At 44.1% G+C, this 16,694-nt stretch overlaps 1 protein-coding gene across 2 annotated transcripts in view; it reads right to left on the bottom strand.

The window, feature by feature from the left end:
• The window catches only part of LOC115465463 (presenilin-2-like), a 137,477-nt gene that overhangs the window by 40,589 nt on the left and 80,194 nt on the right, over positions 1-16,694 (bottom strand). For both annotated transcript variants that reach the window (XM_030195948.1, XM_030195947.1), the window contains exon 8: positions 12,149-12,226. In XM_030195948.1, the coding sequence (XP_030051808.1) occupies positions 12,149-12,226 (78 nt within the window). The remainder of the gene's footprint in view (positions 1-12,148; positions 12,227-16,694) is intronic.

Here is a 16,694-nt window from a genome sequence, read left to right on the forward strand (position 1 = left end):
AATTAGAAAATGGATGATGTAAAAAATGACTGCATGTGTGATGTGTTGAGTGATGCTTAAACAGCAACTCTGACTGTGAAGAACTAAGGCCAGTGCCAGGCAGACTTTCATGGTCTGTATATGGCAAGACAGTTCAGGATGGACTGGAGAGGGCTTTGATGGCAACTCCAGTAGCTGTAATGTAAGGACAGTTGCAGGCAGATTTCTATGGTCTATGTCCCAAAAATGGCAAAGAAAATCCAGGATCAAGTATTTTTATACTAAATTCATTGTTAGTTTAATTATGAACTGATGATGAGTGCGAATGTTGGGCATACTGGATGGTCATTATCTGCTGTCATCTACTACATTACTATGGTGGTTATTTTAGAAGCACTATTTTTATTTTGGACATATGAAAACTGACATTTAGATGTCCATATTGCATGGATGTTGAAACACTGATTCTGTAAAGGCAGACTATGGATGCCTAACACAGCAGTACATCCATATGGCATGGGGGTGTGGTCTGGGCGTGTTTTGGGTGGGACTAGGGTAAGGCCAAAACATGGACATCCATACTTAGATTTGGCACATCTATATTGCTGAAAGATGCTCTGATTGAGCAGTTCTCCACTGAATGTAGATAAAGGAAGTCACAATAGGTATTTTTCTGTCCCTGGAGTGCTCACAATTAAAAAAAACAAACAAAAAACATTTACAAAAAGCTACCATGGGACTTGAACCAGCAGCCTCTGGATTTCTGCTCTGGCTCTCAGCTGGTTGCTTTAACCATTAGGCAATTCCTCTACATGGATGCCTGTGTCGCCATTTTATAATATGCTGTTAGTAAATAAATGAAACTTGTATCTATAATCCTGGTATGTTAACTTTTTATGGTTTTTTTTTTTAAAAGGTCCTCAGTAGGAATTTGAAACGACTCGTGATTTCTTAGTTGGTCCGAACAAAAGATCCCAATATCATCAGTGGTCCAATCATACATTTTTATAATCTCTCTGTGCAAAATTTCAATAGTTTTATACTATGTGTGTGTGTATATATATATATATATATATATATATATATATATATATATATACATACACAGTGCAATCCGCATAAGTGCAAGGGTCTGTGACCAAAGAAATACATGCAGTTAACCGGAGCTTGAATTTAACTGTTGTGACCCAAAAAAGCTTGACATCTGATAAACATATGTACAGTACTGTTTACTGACATTATACAGTCTCCGTTAACTGACGTTAGGCTTACTTGAAGTAATCAGTCATAGTCCTCTGTACACTCTTGTGTCTGTGAGTTCCATAGACTACATCTGCCAGACGGTAAAAACTGTCATAGCACTGACATCCAGTGGCCTCCAGATAGGCTCGCATGGTGTTGAGACTCTCCAGCACTCTTGCAAAAGTGACAGGAGATTGTTGAATTTCGTCAGCATGTGCCTCGCTGCTCATTTCATCATCTGTTTCATCATCAGCCATTGCCTGCGTGTAGGTGCATATCTGGACATCAGTGCTGTTGTCAGCTGTTTGTAGATCGTAATCAACAGCTGCATACTTCTCTTCAGTAACACCAGCTGGCATGTCAAAAGCCTGTTCATCTGACGTGTTTGCAACAGCTACTACTACTACTACTATTTAGCATTTCTATAGCGCTACAAGGCATATGCAGCGCTGCACAAACATAGAAGAAAGACAGTCCCTGCTCAAAGAGCTTACAATCTAATAGCTGCATCTGTTTTGTCCCTCTCCACATTCCTAACAAAGCAGTTCACAATGGTTGCCTGTGTAACATGATTCCAGGCTTCTTTCTGCATATGTAGGGAATCCAACAGTGATAGATTATGAGCCGGTTCAACAGCACGTTTATCCTTGCCAGTCTGGTCATCCAAAACGCTGAACAGATGACGTAGAACAAGAGCCTGATAATGTTGTTTGAAATTGGCTATTATACCCTGATCCATAGGTTGGATCAGAGAAGTAGTGTTTGGTGGCAGGAAGACCACCTTGATGTTAGACAGCCTGACATCATCACTGTGTGCACCACAATTATCACAAAGCAACAAAATCTGACGCTTTTGTGCCCGCAATCTAGTGTCTAACTTCTTTAGCCACTGCTTCCAAATTTCCCCAGTCATCCATGAATTTGCGTTAACCTCGTATGACTGTCACGATTGTGACTATTTTCCATGTCTGTGCTCACTTTGCCCCCTGGTGGCCGGACCCTGTGGTTGCTATAGACTGTTTTCTTGCTGTTTCCCAAGCATGTTTCAGAAGTAATTCCAGTCCGGTTCGGATCTTCCTGCTTGCCAAACTTGCTTGGGTTGTGTGGAACTAAGCAGCACCCTTACCTGTGACCTCACTTGTAATTGCCTTTATTATGCACCTGGCCCTTTCAGCTGGGCCTTTGCAACACCAAAGGTCTTCAGGTCAGTTTGTATGCAGTTTGCATTTCTGCCTTGCCTTGTTTCTAATTGGTGTGCCTGTGGCACTTCTGTATGTTCTTGTCTAGAGTTCTGTTGACTGTTTGTGTGACATTGTGGCTACCTGTTAGCCTTTTAGCTTTCTGCCTTCTGCCTTAGTTCTGTTGTTTGTCTGTGTGGCCTGCCTTGAGTTCTGCCTCCATCTTGCCCATTACCTTTAGTTCTTGCCCTGTCTCAGCTTAGTCCGGTGTTTGTTTTCAGCTTCAGTCCTCCCCTGCTCTTACCCCTTTACCTTTAGTTCCAGCCCTGCCTATGTATCTTAAACCCTGTCTCTGCCAAGCTTGTCTATATATCCTGAGCCCTGCTTCTGCCAAGCTTGTATGTATACCCTGGCCCTGTTTCTGTCTAGCCTGTCTGTGAATCCTTCATCCTGTTTTAGTCAAGCTTGTTTCAGTATCCTATACCCTGTGTGAGAATCCTGAGTCCTGAATCCTGTATCCTGTTTTAGTCCTTGCTCAAAGCCCACCTCTTCAATGTCGCTTTCGGCACCTAACCATTGTACCTCTATCAGGAAATATAGACTGCCCCCAATTTGATTGACTGCACTTTTTTGTCCTTTAGATTGTAAGCTCCTTTGAGCAGGGACTGTCCTTCTTTGTTAGATTGTACAGCACTGCGTAACCCTGGTAGCGCTTTAGAAATGTTAAATAGTAGTAGTAGTAGTCAAGCTTGTTTAGTATCCAGTGTCTGGTGTGAGAATCTGGTTGTTCCAGTCAGTCTGGTCCAGCATTTCTTGTCTACCAGCTCCATCCTTTAAGTCCTGCAGGCTGCCCGCAACTAGGGGCTCAACCTCTGGGGAACGGTGGTCAGCGCAGGTGAAGTCCGGTTGCTCCAGTCCTGTTATTCCAGTCAAGTCCATTCTAGCATTTGGTTCCAGGCCAGCCAAACCAAGTCTATTCCAGCATTTGGTTCCAGTCCAGCCAAGACAAGTCTATTCCAGCATTTGGTTCCAGTCCAGCCAAGCCAAGTCCATTCCAGATTCCAGCTCCATCCTTGCTCATTTGTATTCCAGTGTCCGAGAGCCTGAGACCGTGACAATGACACAGGAAGTCGCTTAACATTCTTGAAGCAACGGGGCTGTTTGCTCTTTCCAATGACGAGTGGTTCCAACTTGTCACTCCCATCCATATTGCAGCAAAGGAGGATCGTCAGTCGGTCCTTTGACGTTTTACTTCTTGTAGTTTCGGCTTGTTTGAATGCAAGTGTTCCATCAGGAATCGCTCGCCAGTAGAGACTATTTTCGTCAGCATTGAAAATGTCACGAGGTGCAAACTCATTCAAGATGGTAGGAAGAACTGAAACAACCCAATTTTCAGCACCAAAGTCATCAGCGTCTTGTTTTTCACCATGCTGTTTCTTGAATTTTATGTTGTTCCTCTCCTTCCATCTTTCCAACCATCCAACAGTGGCTTTGAATTCAGTTAGTCCAAGACTTTCAGCTAGCTGATTAGATTTCTCCATAAGCAGTGGACCACTGACAGTAAACTGTCTGCTCCTCAGCTTTTCTCGGACATTTTCATTTCCAGTGTGGATTTGTATTGTTTTGCCAGTCTTCCAGAAGCTGGTCTTTCTGTTTCAAGATACGTGAAATTTGACTGGGATTGACAGCATATTCTTTAGCAATAGATACTTGACTTTGTTTGTTTTCTAATTTTTTAAGAACTTCTATTCGTTCAGCCAATGTTAAAGTCTTACAGTTGCGTGACGACGACTCCAGTGTACACTCTAACAACATTCTTTTGCTTCCTCAGCCTGTGGCAGTTAATCAATGAGATTTCAATTTTACCGCCCCTTTGTCACGTGCCAATCGGCTTCCACATTCCGTGAGTGCGCTTATGCGGAGTCTTTCCTGCAGAGGAGCGGTCTTAAATCATGCATATAAGTGAATCTTGCACTTATCAGTGGTGCACTAAACCGAAGTTTGTCCCCATAGAAATTGATGGTGCCAAAAACGGGACCGTAGTACGGCATGCAGTTAAACAGAGCATGCGCTTATCCGACGTGCACTTAAATGGAGTACACTGTATATATATATATATTGTGAAAGATCTGTCCCTCCTCCAGGGGTTCTCAGGATCCTGTCTCCTCCTTTGAGACTTCGGCTATGGGCCAAGCGTCATGCCCAGCCCCATAACCCACTGTAATCCACAGGGTACGACTCGGGTAACCAATAATTCCAAAAGAAAACCAGCAAGTTTTTATTTCCTTGGTGCTCACAGTCCAGCAGTTCAAAATAAAACATGAACAAAAACACAGCCCCCACTGTTTTCCCTCTCCAATGGAATCAGCACAGCAGGGTAAAAAGAAACATAAACCCCACTGCTTCCAGAACTCAGTTCGTTCCCCTTAAACAGTTCTACAGCCTAGCACTTCACCCCTCTGGGGAGCGTCTGCAGGCTACAGCTCAAAAAGGCAAAACCACTGCTATCCGTCTTCCCCAGGTGCAATGGCAAACAGTTCAAACAAACATCTTCCTTTCTCTTCGAGTAGTTCACACAGGAAAACAACAACCCCTTCCAAAACAATCCACTTTTCACTCTGAGTAGTTCAGCAGCACACAGTCCAAACAGCTTGAACTCTATGGGAAGGTACAAGGGTCCCACTTTCACTATCACTGACTCTCCTCCCACATGACCCTTTTTCTTTCCCCTTTCAAACCAGCTGCCATACCAAGAAGTCACCTGCTTCCTCAGCTTTTTTCCCAATGACTGAGCCCTTGCTGCTATGTCCATTGGCTCCTCCGTGCTCTCCCCCTTCTCTCACTCTCCAGCCTCTTGCCACTCCATGGGTTCCTCGTCCCACCCTTTTTCCAGCTGTTCCTCCTCCTCCTGATTAACCTCCGGGGACACCTCCCTTGCCTTGTTAGGGTTCTCCCCTGGAGGCTGCTGGGGAGGATAGTTTCTATACCAGGGTTTTCCCCGGGGCTGATGGGTATTGTAGTTTTTCTCCATCCTCCATTTTTCAGTGGGAAGGAACCCTTTTCTTTTCTCCCTCCGCGGAAGTAGCAAAGGCAAGGCTCTGTTCTGTCTCCCTTTTCTCTCGACCCTCCTCACTTCTTCCTCTTCCATTTTATCCACCCCCTTGCATATTGTGAAGATCCTTCCCTCTGCCGGAGGGTCTTCGGGATCCTGCCTCCACCCTGGCCACTCAGCCTCCCGGCCCACTGCAGTCCACAGGGCAGGGCTCAAAGAAAATAAACTTCAAAAAGGTAAAAGTCACCAAGCTCCTTTATTGTCAGGGATTCACAGTTCAGTAACTTTCAAAAGGAATCCTGCAGCCCTTCAAAACAATTGCTCCTGTTTTCCTCTCAGGGCCCAGGTACAGCAGAAACACAAAACAAGTTCCCTTCCAACGGCTGCACAAATCAGTTGGAGCCCAGTTAACAGTCCCCACAGATAGGTTCCTCTGTAGTCCAACTTCACACCCCAAAAAGAATCCCTGTATCTTGTCCACCCCCCCACGGGGTTTCTGCAAACAGTCCAAACCACACCGTTCTGTGGGCCTCAGCCCACAAAAAAGAAAAAAAAACAATGTAACTTACTTTCCCCTCCCCCACACAAAAGAAGGTTTGTTTTCCCAACAGTTCAAACTCCACAGTGCTTAATGCCTTAGCACTCAGTTCAGACACACAGTCTCTTCAAAGAACACAGCCTGAACTCTTTTGGGAAAGAGGAAAAGATCCCCCCCCATTCAGGGTCACTCTATTACTTCACTGACCCTCCTCCCGCATGACCCTTCCCCCTTTTCACTTTCAGCCCTGCTCTGACACCAAGAGTTCACCTGGTTTTTCAGTTTAGTTTTCAAGGCATGAGCCCAGGCAGAAAGGTCCATAGGTTCCCCAGAGCCTGCCTCCTGCTCCTGCTCTCCAGCAGCTTGCCAGTCCATGGACTCATTCTCCTCCACCCTGGTCTGCTGTTCCTCTCTTACTTGATTATGTTCCAGGTGCCCCTCCCTTGCCTTGTCAGAGCCTTCTCCCGGGGAATGCTGGGGCCAATAATCCCTATACCAGGGTTTTCCCCGGGGATGCTGGGAAATGTAGTCCTTCTCCCACCTCCATTTTCTAGGGGGCACTACTTTTTTCCTTCTCTCTCTCTCTCTCTCTGAGGAATGATTAAAGGTAGGGCTCTGCTCTGTCTCCCTCGGCTCTTGAGCCTCCTTCCTTCTCCTTCCTCCACTTCCATCTGTGCAAAACCCTTATCCTCCCCTTCACAATATATATATGCCATTTCAAATCCTTCATCTTTAGAAACTTCCAAACCTCTATGGTAATTATATGTCAAGCAAAACTTAGCTTAATGAATGTCGGCTGCTCTCCACAGAGAAACAAAGAAGTATGACCCAGCATGATTAATTGAAAATCAGTCAACAAAGGGACCAAAAAAAGCACCTAAATTATTAGGTGCACAGGCAGCTCCTTGTGACTCTGGGCAAGTCACTTAACCCTCCATTGCCCCATGTAAGCCGCATTGAGCCTGCCATGAGTGGGAAAGCGCGGGGTACAAATGTAACAAAAATAAATAAAATTGGGAAAGAAATATATTGGCGTGCACCAGGGGCGTATCTGCGTGGGGCCTCAGGGGCCTGGGCCCCCGCAGATTTCGCCCTGGACCCCCCTACCGCTGCCAACCCTCCCCCTCCGTTGCTCGCCTACCTTCGCTGGCGGGGGACCCCAACCCCCGCCAGCCGAGGTCCGCGTCCTCCTGCCGCTGCCGGCTGCCTTTGGTCCTTTAATTCTTCCATTGAAGCTGGCGCCGACGAAAGTTTCTTTTGAGTCTGACGTCGCTGCACGTTGTACGTGCAGGACGTCAGACTCAGAAATTGTTTCTGAGTCTGACGTCCTGCACGTACAACGTGCAACGTGCAGCGACGTCAGATTCAAAAGAAACTTTTTCGTCGGCGCCAGCTTCAATGGAAGAATGAAAGGACCAAAGGCAGCCGGCAGCGGCAGGAGGACGCGGACCTCGGCTGGCGGGGGTTGGGGTCCCCCGCCAGCGAAGGTAGGCGAGCAACGGAGGGGGAGGGTTAGCAATGGCAGCGGCTGGGGGGAGGGGGATCGGCAATGGCGGCTGCGGCGGCGGCGGCGGGGGGGGGGGGCTATAATGTGCCCCCCCTCTCTGGCCCTGGCCCCCCCTACCGCCGCAGTTCAGATACGCCCCTGGCGTGCACCTTTCCACCACTCAAACAGCGGTGCAGGGAAGTGAGATATAGTGGGCTAAAGAGAAGGTTCCGGTTCAAGCCTGCTTATGTTGGTGTGAGTCAAGTTTGCATGAACCAGGAGAGTGGAGCACAAGGCTCCTGGAGGAGTTTTAGGAGACTCGGGGTAATCAAAAAGCGACCTAAAAGAGAGCACACAGATAGCACCAGTGAAATCAAAATCATCCAAAGCAGAGAAATAGCTCAAACAGTGGTGCAGAGAAGTGAGATATAATGTGTCTATGCCTATCTCCAATTGTGACATTTTCTGATGGCTCCTCACATTAAACAATCGATGTTGCAGGAGGAATCCTTTTTGGAGGACTCCTGTGAAGACTCCAGGAGTACCAAATGTTTGATCTCTTTTTTTGTATAAGTATCAGAGAAAACAATCACGTTCACATATTCTACACCGTAATAACTGCAGGTGTGAGTTGGGGATACCTACTGAGGATGATGACTGGGATACCATAGAAAATGCTTTATTAAAAATGTCTATTTTGGTTCCTTTCAAGGAAAATGCAGTCAATGTGATGTATCGATGGTACCTTACTCCTGCACGTCTTCATCATATGTTTCCTGGCACTTCTTGTTTGTGTTGGAGGGGGTGCAGGGAGCCTGGAACCATGGGCCTCCTCTGGTGGACTTGTGTTAACATTAAAGCTTATAGGAAAGCTGCACAATACAGTCTATAGGGCTAGTTGGCTTGACTGATCCAGTAGAATCCAGTTATATTTCTGTTTCCCAATAAACCACCAGGTCTCATTCAAGCTCAAGCTTTGTTAGTACGTCATGCTATGAGTATGGCATGAGTAACCTTGGCTGCCCATTGGAAACAGCTCAAGGTGCCCCTGTTAGTGAAATGGGTGAACAACCTTTAGTACATTGGTGACATGGAGTGTTTACTAGTTATTTGGAACTATATGCTCTCTAAACGGGAGACAATTTGGGAGCCCTTTTTGACTCGTTCCTTTTGAAGGGTACTGGCAATGGTTGGGGGAAGGGGTTATGTGATGGTGATGGGGGGGAGGGCTCACTTTATCTGAGTTCAACCTGCTTTGCTGCTTTCTCTGATGCCTAGACTTTTTGTTTATTTGGGGAGGGGGTGGGGGTATTTTTTCTAAAAACGATTAGAAGTGTTTTTCTGGTTTCATTTACTTATCTAAGACCAGGATTTATCTTTCTCTGATCCCCTGGGGGGGGGGGGGGAGGGAGGATACTGTATGTACAGTTCTGTAGGCGGATATTGTATGTTTGTATTGCTACTTTGTTATTTGCTCTTGGATAAAGAGACTTTTCAAAATTAAAAAAAAAAATGCTCGTAGAGCTAATAGTGTGCATAATCAAGTTCAATTCCAGTGCAGTGCTTGCATCAGCTCTATTGTTTTGTCTCCAGCCATGGGAGTGAAGGAGTGGCCTAGCGGTTAGGGTGGTGGACTTTGGTCCTGGGGAACTGAGTTTGATTCCCGGCACAGGCAGCTCCTTGTGACTCTGGGCAAGTCACTTAACCCTAAATTGCCCCATGTAAGCCACATTGAGCCTGCCATGAGTGGGAAAGCGTGGGGTACAAATGTAACAAAAATAAAATAGATGCTATTGGAGATTCTACATGGAATGTTGCTACTATAGGAGATTCTACGTGGAATGTTGCTACTATTGGAGATTCTACATGGAATGTTGCTATTCCACTAGCAACATTCCATGTAGAAGGCTGCGCAGGCTTCTGTTTCTGTGAGTCTGATGTCCTGCACGTACGTGCAGGACGTCAGACTCACAGAAGCAGAAGCCTGCGCGGTCACATTGGTGATCTGCAAGGGCCGACTTCTACATGGAATGTTGCTAGTGGAATAGCAACATTCCATGTAGAATCTCAAATAGTAGTAACAGTGGAGGAGTGACCTAGTGGTTAGGGCGGTGGACTTTGGTGCTGAGGAACTGAGTTCAATTCCCACTTCAGGCACAGGCAGCTCCTTGTGACTCTGGGCAAGTCACTTAACCCTCCATTGCCCCATGTAAGCCGCATTGAGCCTGCCATGAGTGGGAAAGCGTGGGGTACAAATGTAACAAAAATAAAAATAAATAAATAAAATAACCCACAGACCTGCTAAGTGATAATATCTATGCTGGATTCCACTTAGTTGTCCATAGTGTAGTCCAGGGTGCAGCTGTAAGTTGAAAAAAAGAAAAAAAAAAAAACTGGCCTGCATTGTCGTGATGCAGCTTCCAAGTCTAGGAGGCTTGCCATGCTGGAGTAAGATAGCCGATCTTCCAGTCTGCAGGCTAAGGAATCCCACTCCCAAAGTCCAGGATGCAGGAACCAAAAAGAACCAATTTGTATAATCTGCTGGCATTAGTCAGAAAGGTCCAAATAAACTCCATGTTTCCCCAACTGAAATAACAATGTAATCCAACTAAGAAGAATAAATCCTCAACGGAGTGAAAATATAATCCTCACCAAGCTGCATTACATCAAGTTCCACACCAAACTTCCCCCTTCCTCCCTAAGTTCCCTAATATATCAACCACACATGAACCCTATTCTAATATAATAACACCTTGTATTTGTTCATGCTGGAAATGGCGAATGCCATTACGGTACTATGTAAGCCACATTGAGCCTGCAAATAAGTGGGAAAATGTGGAATACAAATGTAACAAATAAATAAAAATAAAGGACAAAGCAGTGCCCCAAATGTTCTCAGAATACACTATTAGGAGCCAGTAATCATTTAGATAAGTGCAAGGCTTCCTCAGCTGAGATACAAAATTGGGTTCTGCTGTCATGGGTAACCTGCAGCCTTGCTGGGTAATGCAGGGTCAAGGGCACTCTCTTTGAATCTAGTAGAATGCACGTCGGAGTGAAGGCTTTGCGCTTGGCCGAGACAGTTGCTGAAAAATCTTGGAAGCATAAAATGTTGTGATTTTCATATTGGAGAGGGCCTGCCGCCCTCAAAATTTCTTGCTTGTGTACGAAATACAGCAGTTTCAAAATGACTGTTATAGGGCTGGAGTCTGTAGGTCTGACCTGCCCCAGGTGGTGCATGTATTTTATGCGCAAGATTTCTGCTGTAGAGTGAAGTTCAAGGCCCATGATATCCAGGGTCTGCAGAAACCCCCATAACTCTAGTTCCTTCATTGACTTTGGAATTACAACCAAACAAAGGTTATAATGGTGTGACCTGATTTCCAAATCATCAATTTTTTCCCTCTAGTTTGGCAATGTTAGTTTGCAGGTCTCACTACTGAGTCTCTTGCTGCTGCACTTTGTCTTCCATGTCTGAGAGATGTTGCTGATAAGCCAGGAAGTTGTTCCACAAAGTTTCCATCTTATTGTCAACAGGTTCCAATTTATCTGCTATTTTTTGAAATTTTTTTAATCTACCGAGGTTTCTAACACCATTTTATTTTCAGCCAAAATTTCCGCGACCCAGGCCGAGCTGAGGGTTGGTCCACTGCTTCCTTGTCCACCATTTTGCTGTCTCCAGTATGGCCGCGGTCTCTTTTTTCCTCAGTATTTTTTATGTCATAATGGTCAAATTGTACCATCAAAAGCCCCCTCAGGGATCCCTAATTTTTCAGGTTTGGGAAGATGTGAAAGCTGTGTAGCTTAATCAACCTGGGGGGTTAGATGTTACTCAAAGGACTCTGGTGCTTGCCTCATCGACACCTGCTCTCTAGGTTGGCATCATGTGACCTCTTTGTTAGATTAGATTTTTATATATAATTGCTTTCATAATTGTCTGAATATATCATCTAGAAAAGATCAGACCTAACTAACCTTGTCCCAAGACCCTTGCATTGAAATACTTCAGTTTTCAAAAGCAAATACAGCAAGCATCAAAAGAAAGTATTCTAGAACGCATTCCATATATACATACAAGCACATGAATGATTAATAAGGGTGACTAAACTAGTATATGTCATATCAGATGTTAACAAGGATTTTTGTACTCTGAAGCTTGGCATTACGTTTGTGTCCATTTCTTAGGTGGATTATATTTTGTATAAAGAAATAGAGTCAAAGTTTCCTATCTACAATAATGGTCAAAAATTAAGGCCAATTTTGTGCCTTTCTGTTAATTTATTAAGATGCTAATTACTGCTACAGATTGTTTAATTTAAAAAACAAAAAAAACAAAACTTCAAGGCCTAATTAAAAAAGAAAAAAAATATCCAGCAAGACAGAAAAAGTCAAAGCCATAAGCAAAGGTGAACTTGCCAAACATAAGAGGTTGTGAGGAAGACTAACTGCCACTTTCTAAAACCCCTAAAAATACCTCAAAATAAAATTCAAAGGGACTTTGGGTAGAAATGTGTACTATGCTTCAGAAGCATCAGTATATTTTGCTTATAAAACAGCTGTGAGTTTCAGGAATTTACTGTGAAAAAGAAAAAAAAATGTGTTATAGGTTTGCAGTTTCCCCATTATGCTCCTTACACAAAACCTTTATATCCATTGGATTAATTGTAAAGTACCTGAATTGCATATTGGTTGAGGAGGTCCTTGTTTTGCAGTATCAGACTGTGCCATTCCAACTGTCCACACCATTGCAGCTTTAAGAAGAAAAGAGTGACTTATCAAATAAATACAACCGAAGCCTCTAAGACAATTATTCAAAATAGAAAAGTCAGTACTGCTATTTTAGCTTCGCTCTCTGGGCTAACAAAGCAACCTTGCAGCACTATCAGGCTTATTTTTGAAAGAGAAGGGTGCCCATCTTTTGACACAAATCGGAAGATGGGCGTCCTTCTCACAGGGTCGCCCAAATCGGCATAATCGAAAGCTGATTTTGGGCGTCCTCAACTGCTTTCCGTCGTGGGGACGACGTGTCGGAGGCATAGCGAAGGCAGGACAGGGGCATGCCTAAACATGGGCGTCCTCGACCGATAATGGAAAAAAGGACGTCCCTGACGAACACTTGGACGACTTTACCTGGTCCTTTTTTCTTATGACCAAGCCACAAAAATGTGCCCCTAAATGACCAGATGACCACCAGAAGGAATCGGGGATGACCTCCCCTTACTCCCCTAGTGGTCACTAACCCCCCCCTCAAAAAAATAAAAAAAATAAAAAATATATTTTTTCCAGCCTCTATGCCAGCCTCAAATATCATACCCAGCTCTATGACAGCAGTATGCAGGTCCCTGGAGCAATTTTAGTGGGTACTGCAGTGCACTTCAGGCAGGCGGACCCAGGCCTATCCCCCCCCCCCCCCACCTGTTATACTTGTGGTGGTAAATGTGAGCCCTTCAAAACCCACCACAAATCCAGTGTACCTACATGTAGGTACCCCCCTTCACCCCTAAGGGCTATGGTAATGGTGTACAGTTGTGGGGAGTGGGTTTGGGGGTTCAGCACACAAGGTAAGAGAGCTATGCACCTGGGAGCAATTTCTGAAGTCCACTGCATTGCCCCCTAGGGTGCCCAGTTGGTGTCCTGGCATGTCAGGGGGACAAGTGCACTACAAATGCTGGCTCCTCCCACGACCAAAGGGCTTGGATTTGGTCGTTTCTGAGATGGGTGTCCTCAGTTTCCATTATCGCCGAAAATTGGGGATGACCATCTCTAAGGATGACTATCTGTAAGGTTGACCTAAATTTTGCGATTTGGCTGTCCCTGACCGTATTATCGAAATGAAAGATGGACGCCCTTCTTGTTCCGATAATACGGGTTTCCCGCCCCTTTGCCGGGACGTCCTGCGAGGACGTCCTCAGGAAAACTTGTCTTAATTATGTCCATGACTAAGTAATTAATTCATAAATACGCTCTCATATTGCTATATGATATTGTATTTGTATGTATTTTATTATTGTTAACTAGTTCACAGCGTTTCGGGATGTCAGCTAAACAAGCTGTGATTGGCTGACAGAAACTTGGAGGGACTTAATGGAAAGGGAAGGAAGTCTTAGCAATTGAATAAGTGGTGCAGTGGTTAGAGCACTGGTCTTGTAATCAGAAGGTGGCTGGTTCAAATCCCCCTTTTACTATTGTTTTAATTTGGACGTCCCTGACTGCACTTGCATGGTTTTTTTTCTTCTGCATGGGTCCCGCGCAGCACCAACTCAACTAAAATTGCTCCGGGGACCTGCATACTGCTGTCATGGAGCTAGGTATGATATTTGAGGCTGGCATAGAGGCATCTCAGAGGGACCAGTGCACTACGAATGCTGGCCCCTCCCACGACCAAATGCCTTGGATTAGGTCTATTTTTGAGATGGCCGGCAGCGGTTTCGATTATCGCTGAAAACCGCTGACGGCCATCTCTAGGTCCAGCGATCTCACCATTTGTGTCGTCTATCTCTAGAGTCGACACAAATGTTGGGATTTCAGCGGGCCGAACCGTATAATCGAAACCGAAGATGGACGGCCATCTCGTTTCGATTTTACGGTTCGCTCCGCCTCTTCGCAGAGCCATCTCCGGAGATGGACGTTTTTACACATGGGCGTTCGATTATGCCCCTCTTTGTTACAATGGGAGATACTGTCCATCTAAGATGTGAGATATATTTTTCAGTAAAAAAAAACAAAAAAAAAGCAATGTTTAAAATCAGCCTTAAACTGTAATATATAGGTATGGACATGGCCCAATGTTTCTTAAGTCTTTAGGCCATAGAGGCTATGAATCAGTGCATAGCTGAAATAATGCAAAACGTGGACATAGCTTGCTTTTGCTTTGGAAAGCTTATACTTTGGTTTTAGGGTTTATGACTGCAGGATTCCAGAAGCAGTCCTAGTGCATAGTCCTTGGTGGAGGACAGTCACTACAACAAACACTAAAATAAGTAGGGAGGGAATACACAATAGAAAAAAAATCTCTGGGTAGTTGCATAGAAAATGAAGGTGCCAGATTCTAGGCCTGATTTTCATCGATCTGGAGGCCTAAAAAAAAAAGCAGGGGGAAACAACCAGACCCCTTAATTTCCCTACTCTCTCTCCCCCCCCCCCCCCCCCCCAAAAAAAAAAGTTCACTGACATATGCTAGACTGCAGTAGCACACATGAAGAAACTAAAGGTTAATTATGAAGATGGTTGGTTGAGTCTGTAAAAACTGACTAGACATTTAAACTCAAAAAGTAAAGTTAAATGTATTATAAACTGTGTGGATAATCTTGATATGTGGTATACCAATTATAATAAACCTGAACTTGATCTGCACACCAATACAAAATTTGCAAATTTCAAGGCAACATATTGCTAATAATGCACACTATGGCTGACTATAGCATTTATTATTTTTCTCACAACCTTTGTGGGAGGGGAGGGGGGATCCCTCTGTTTTTTCATTTTTCCTTTTTGTACACATCCTAAAGGCCTTGCTTTATTTTATTTTATTTTATCGTAAACCACTTAGATAATAGAGTTAAGATAGGCGGTATAACAAATAAAGTTGAACTATTTATTTATGACATTTATATCCCGCATTAGCCTGAGTAGAACTCAGGTTCAATGTGTCTGACATAACAATCAGAAAAGCATGAACATATTCAAAATATATTAACAGAAAGTAAAATACATCATATAATGTTAGATCAATAAAACTTGAGTTAGGAACAGATGTAATTAAATACTTAGGGCCCATTTTACTAAGCTGCGGTAAAAAGTGGCCTATGGCAGTGTAGGAGGGTGTATTAGGCGTATGCCAGGCCAGTTTTTACTGCATCTGCAAAAAAGATTTTTTTTTAATGTGACGGGGAAAAGGCGTGCAGTAAAACTGAAACCAGTGCGTGTCTATAACAGGCCTGAGCCCAACGCCACTCATTGATCTAGTGGTAAGGGCTCATGCGCTACACACGGGGTGACCGGTCTGTGCATGCCAACTGCCAATTATCGCCAGAAACAGCATGTGTGGGAGGAAATAAATAATTCATCCAGGCATTATAGGCACTCTCCAAATCGGAAATTACCGCTCGGGGGGGGAGCTGGCCTGGCAGTAGTCTCATTTAGGCGCACGCTTCACGCGAATAGAGTCTACCGCAGCTTAGTAAAAGGGTTCCTTAGTTATTTAAGCTAGATAATTGAAATATAGAGGAAAAAGGTAAAGGGCTAGGATTAACTGGGATAGACAGGCGTAGTGGGAGGTGAGATGCGGTAAAAATTAATCTCATAAGTTTATTTGAGAAGAGTGCTTATTTCCTTAAAGGCTAGACTGAAGAAATGAGTTTTCAATAGACCGGAATAACAAATAACCATCGGTGCATTTTATGATTTTAAAGTAAGAGTTCCAAATTTTAGTGCCTTGATATGAAAAGTTAGCAGTATGGATTGTTTTGTTTGCTACTTTCTTATAATTTGGGAAATGTAGGATAAGATATTCTCTAGATGATTTAGAGGCATTACGTGAGGGCAATTCAATGAGGTTGTTCATGTATACTGGGGCTGAACCATACAACATTTTGTGAATGAAGGTACATAGCCTCAGCAGCATGTCAGACCCCAATAGGTTCCACTGGACCACAAAGTCAAAGCTCATACTCCCATACCATAGGGCAAGTTCAAACATTGCTAGGTGTTAGCGCAAATCTGACAAATCCATTTGAAAACCTGTGTATTCTGAGCAAAGAGCAGTAGCATCCACACCCCCATTAAAGTTCACTGGTTTTTGTCAAACCTAATTTGCATAATTGATTTTGAGAGGTGCCATTTCCACTTCTGAGTTGTCAGTCAATCAAAATTGAGGATATGATTTAGTCCCTCCCACTCTCTGCCAAGCCCCAGCCATTCTCCTCTTAAGTCCCACCCCTCCTGCTCTGTTCCTTTTGATGATATCATCAGAAGTGTTGTCGTAACTCATATCTAAACCTCACTTTTTTTTAGTGATGTGGAAATAATACACTGAAACTCCCCACAATCCTTGGTACAAAATGAAAAACCAAAATTACTCAACTAAAGATTTAATACTACTTGAACGGGCAAATAGCACCGTACTACGCCACAAACCCACTCTTTTATGTTATATATTTTTGAAAATGTTTGAAAGAGAACCCTCAGAAAAAACCACCGCTTTTAAGGCAAACTCATTTC

The sequence above is a fragment of the Microcaecilia unicolor genome, chromosome 3 (genome assembly GCF_901765095.1).
Source record: "Microcaecilia unicolor chromosome 3, aMicUni1.1, whole genome shotgun sequence".
NCBI classification, from domain to species: Eukaryota; Metazoa; Chordata; class Amphibia; order Gymnophiona; family Siphonopidae; genus Microcaecilia; species Microcaecilia unicolor.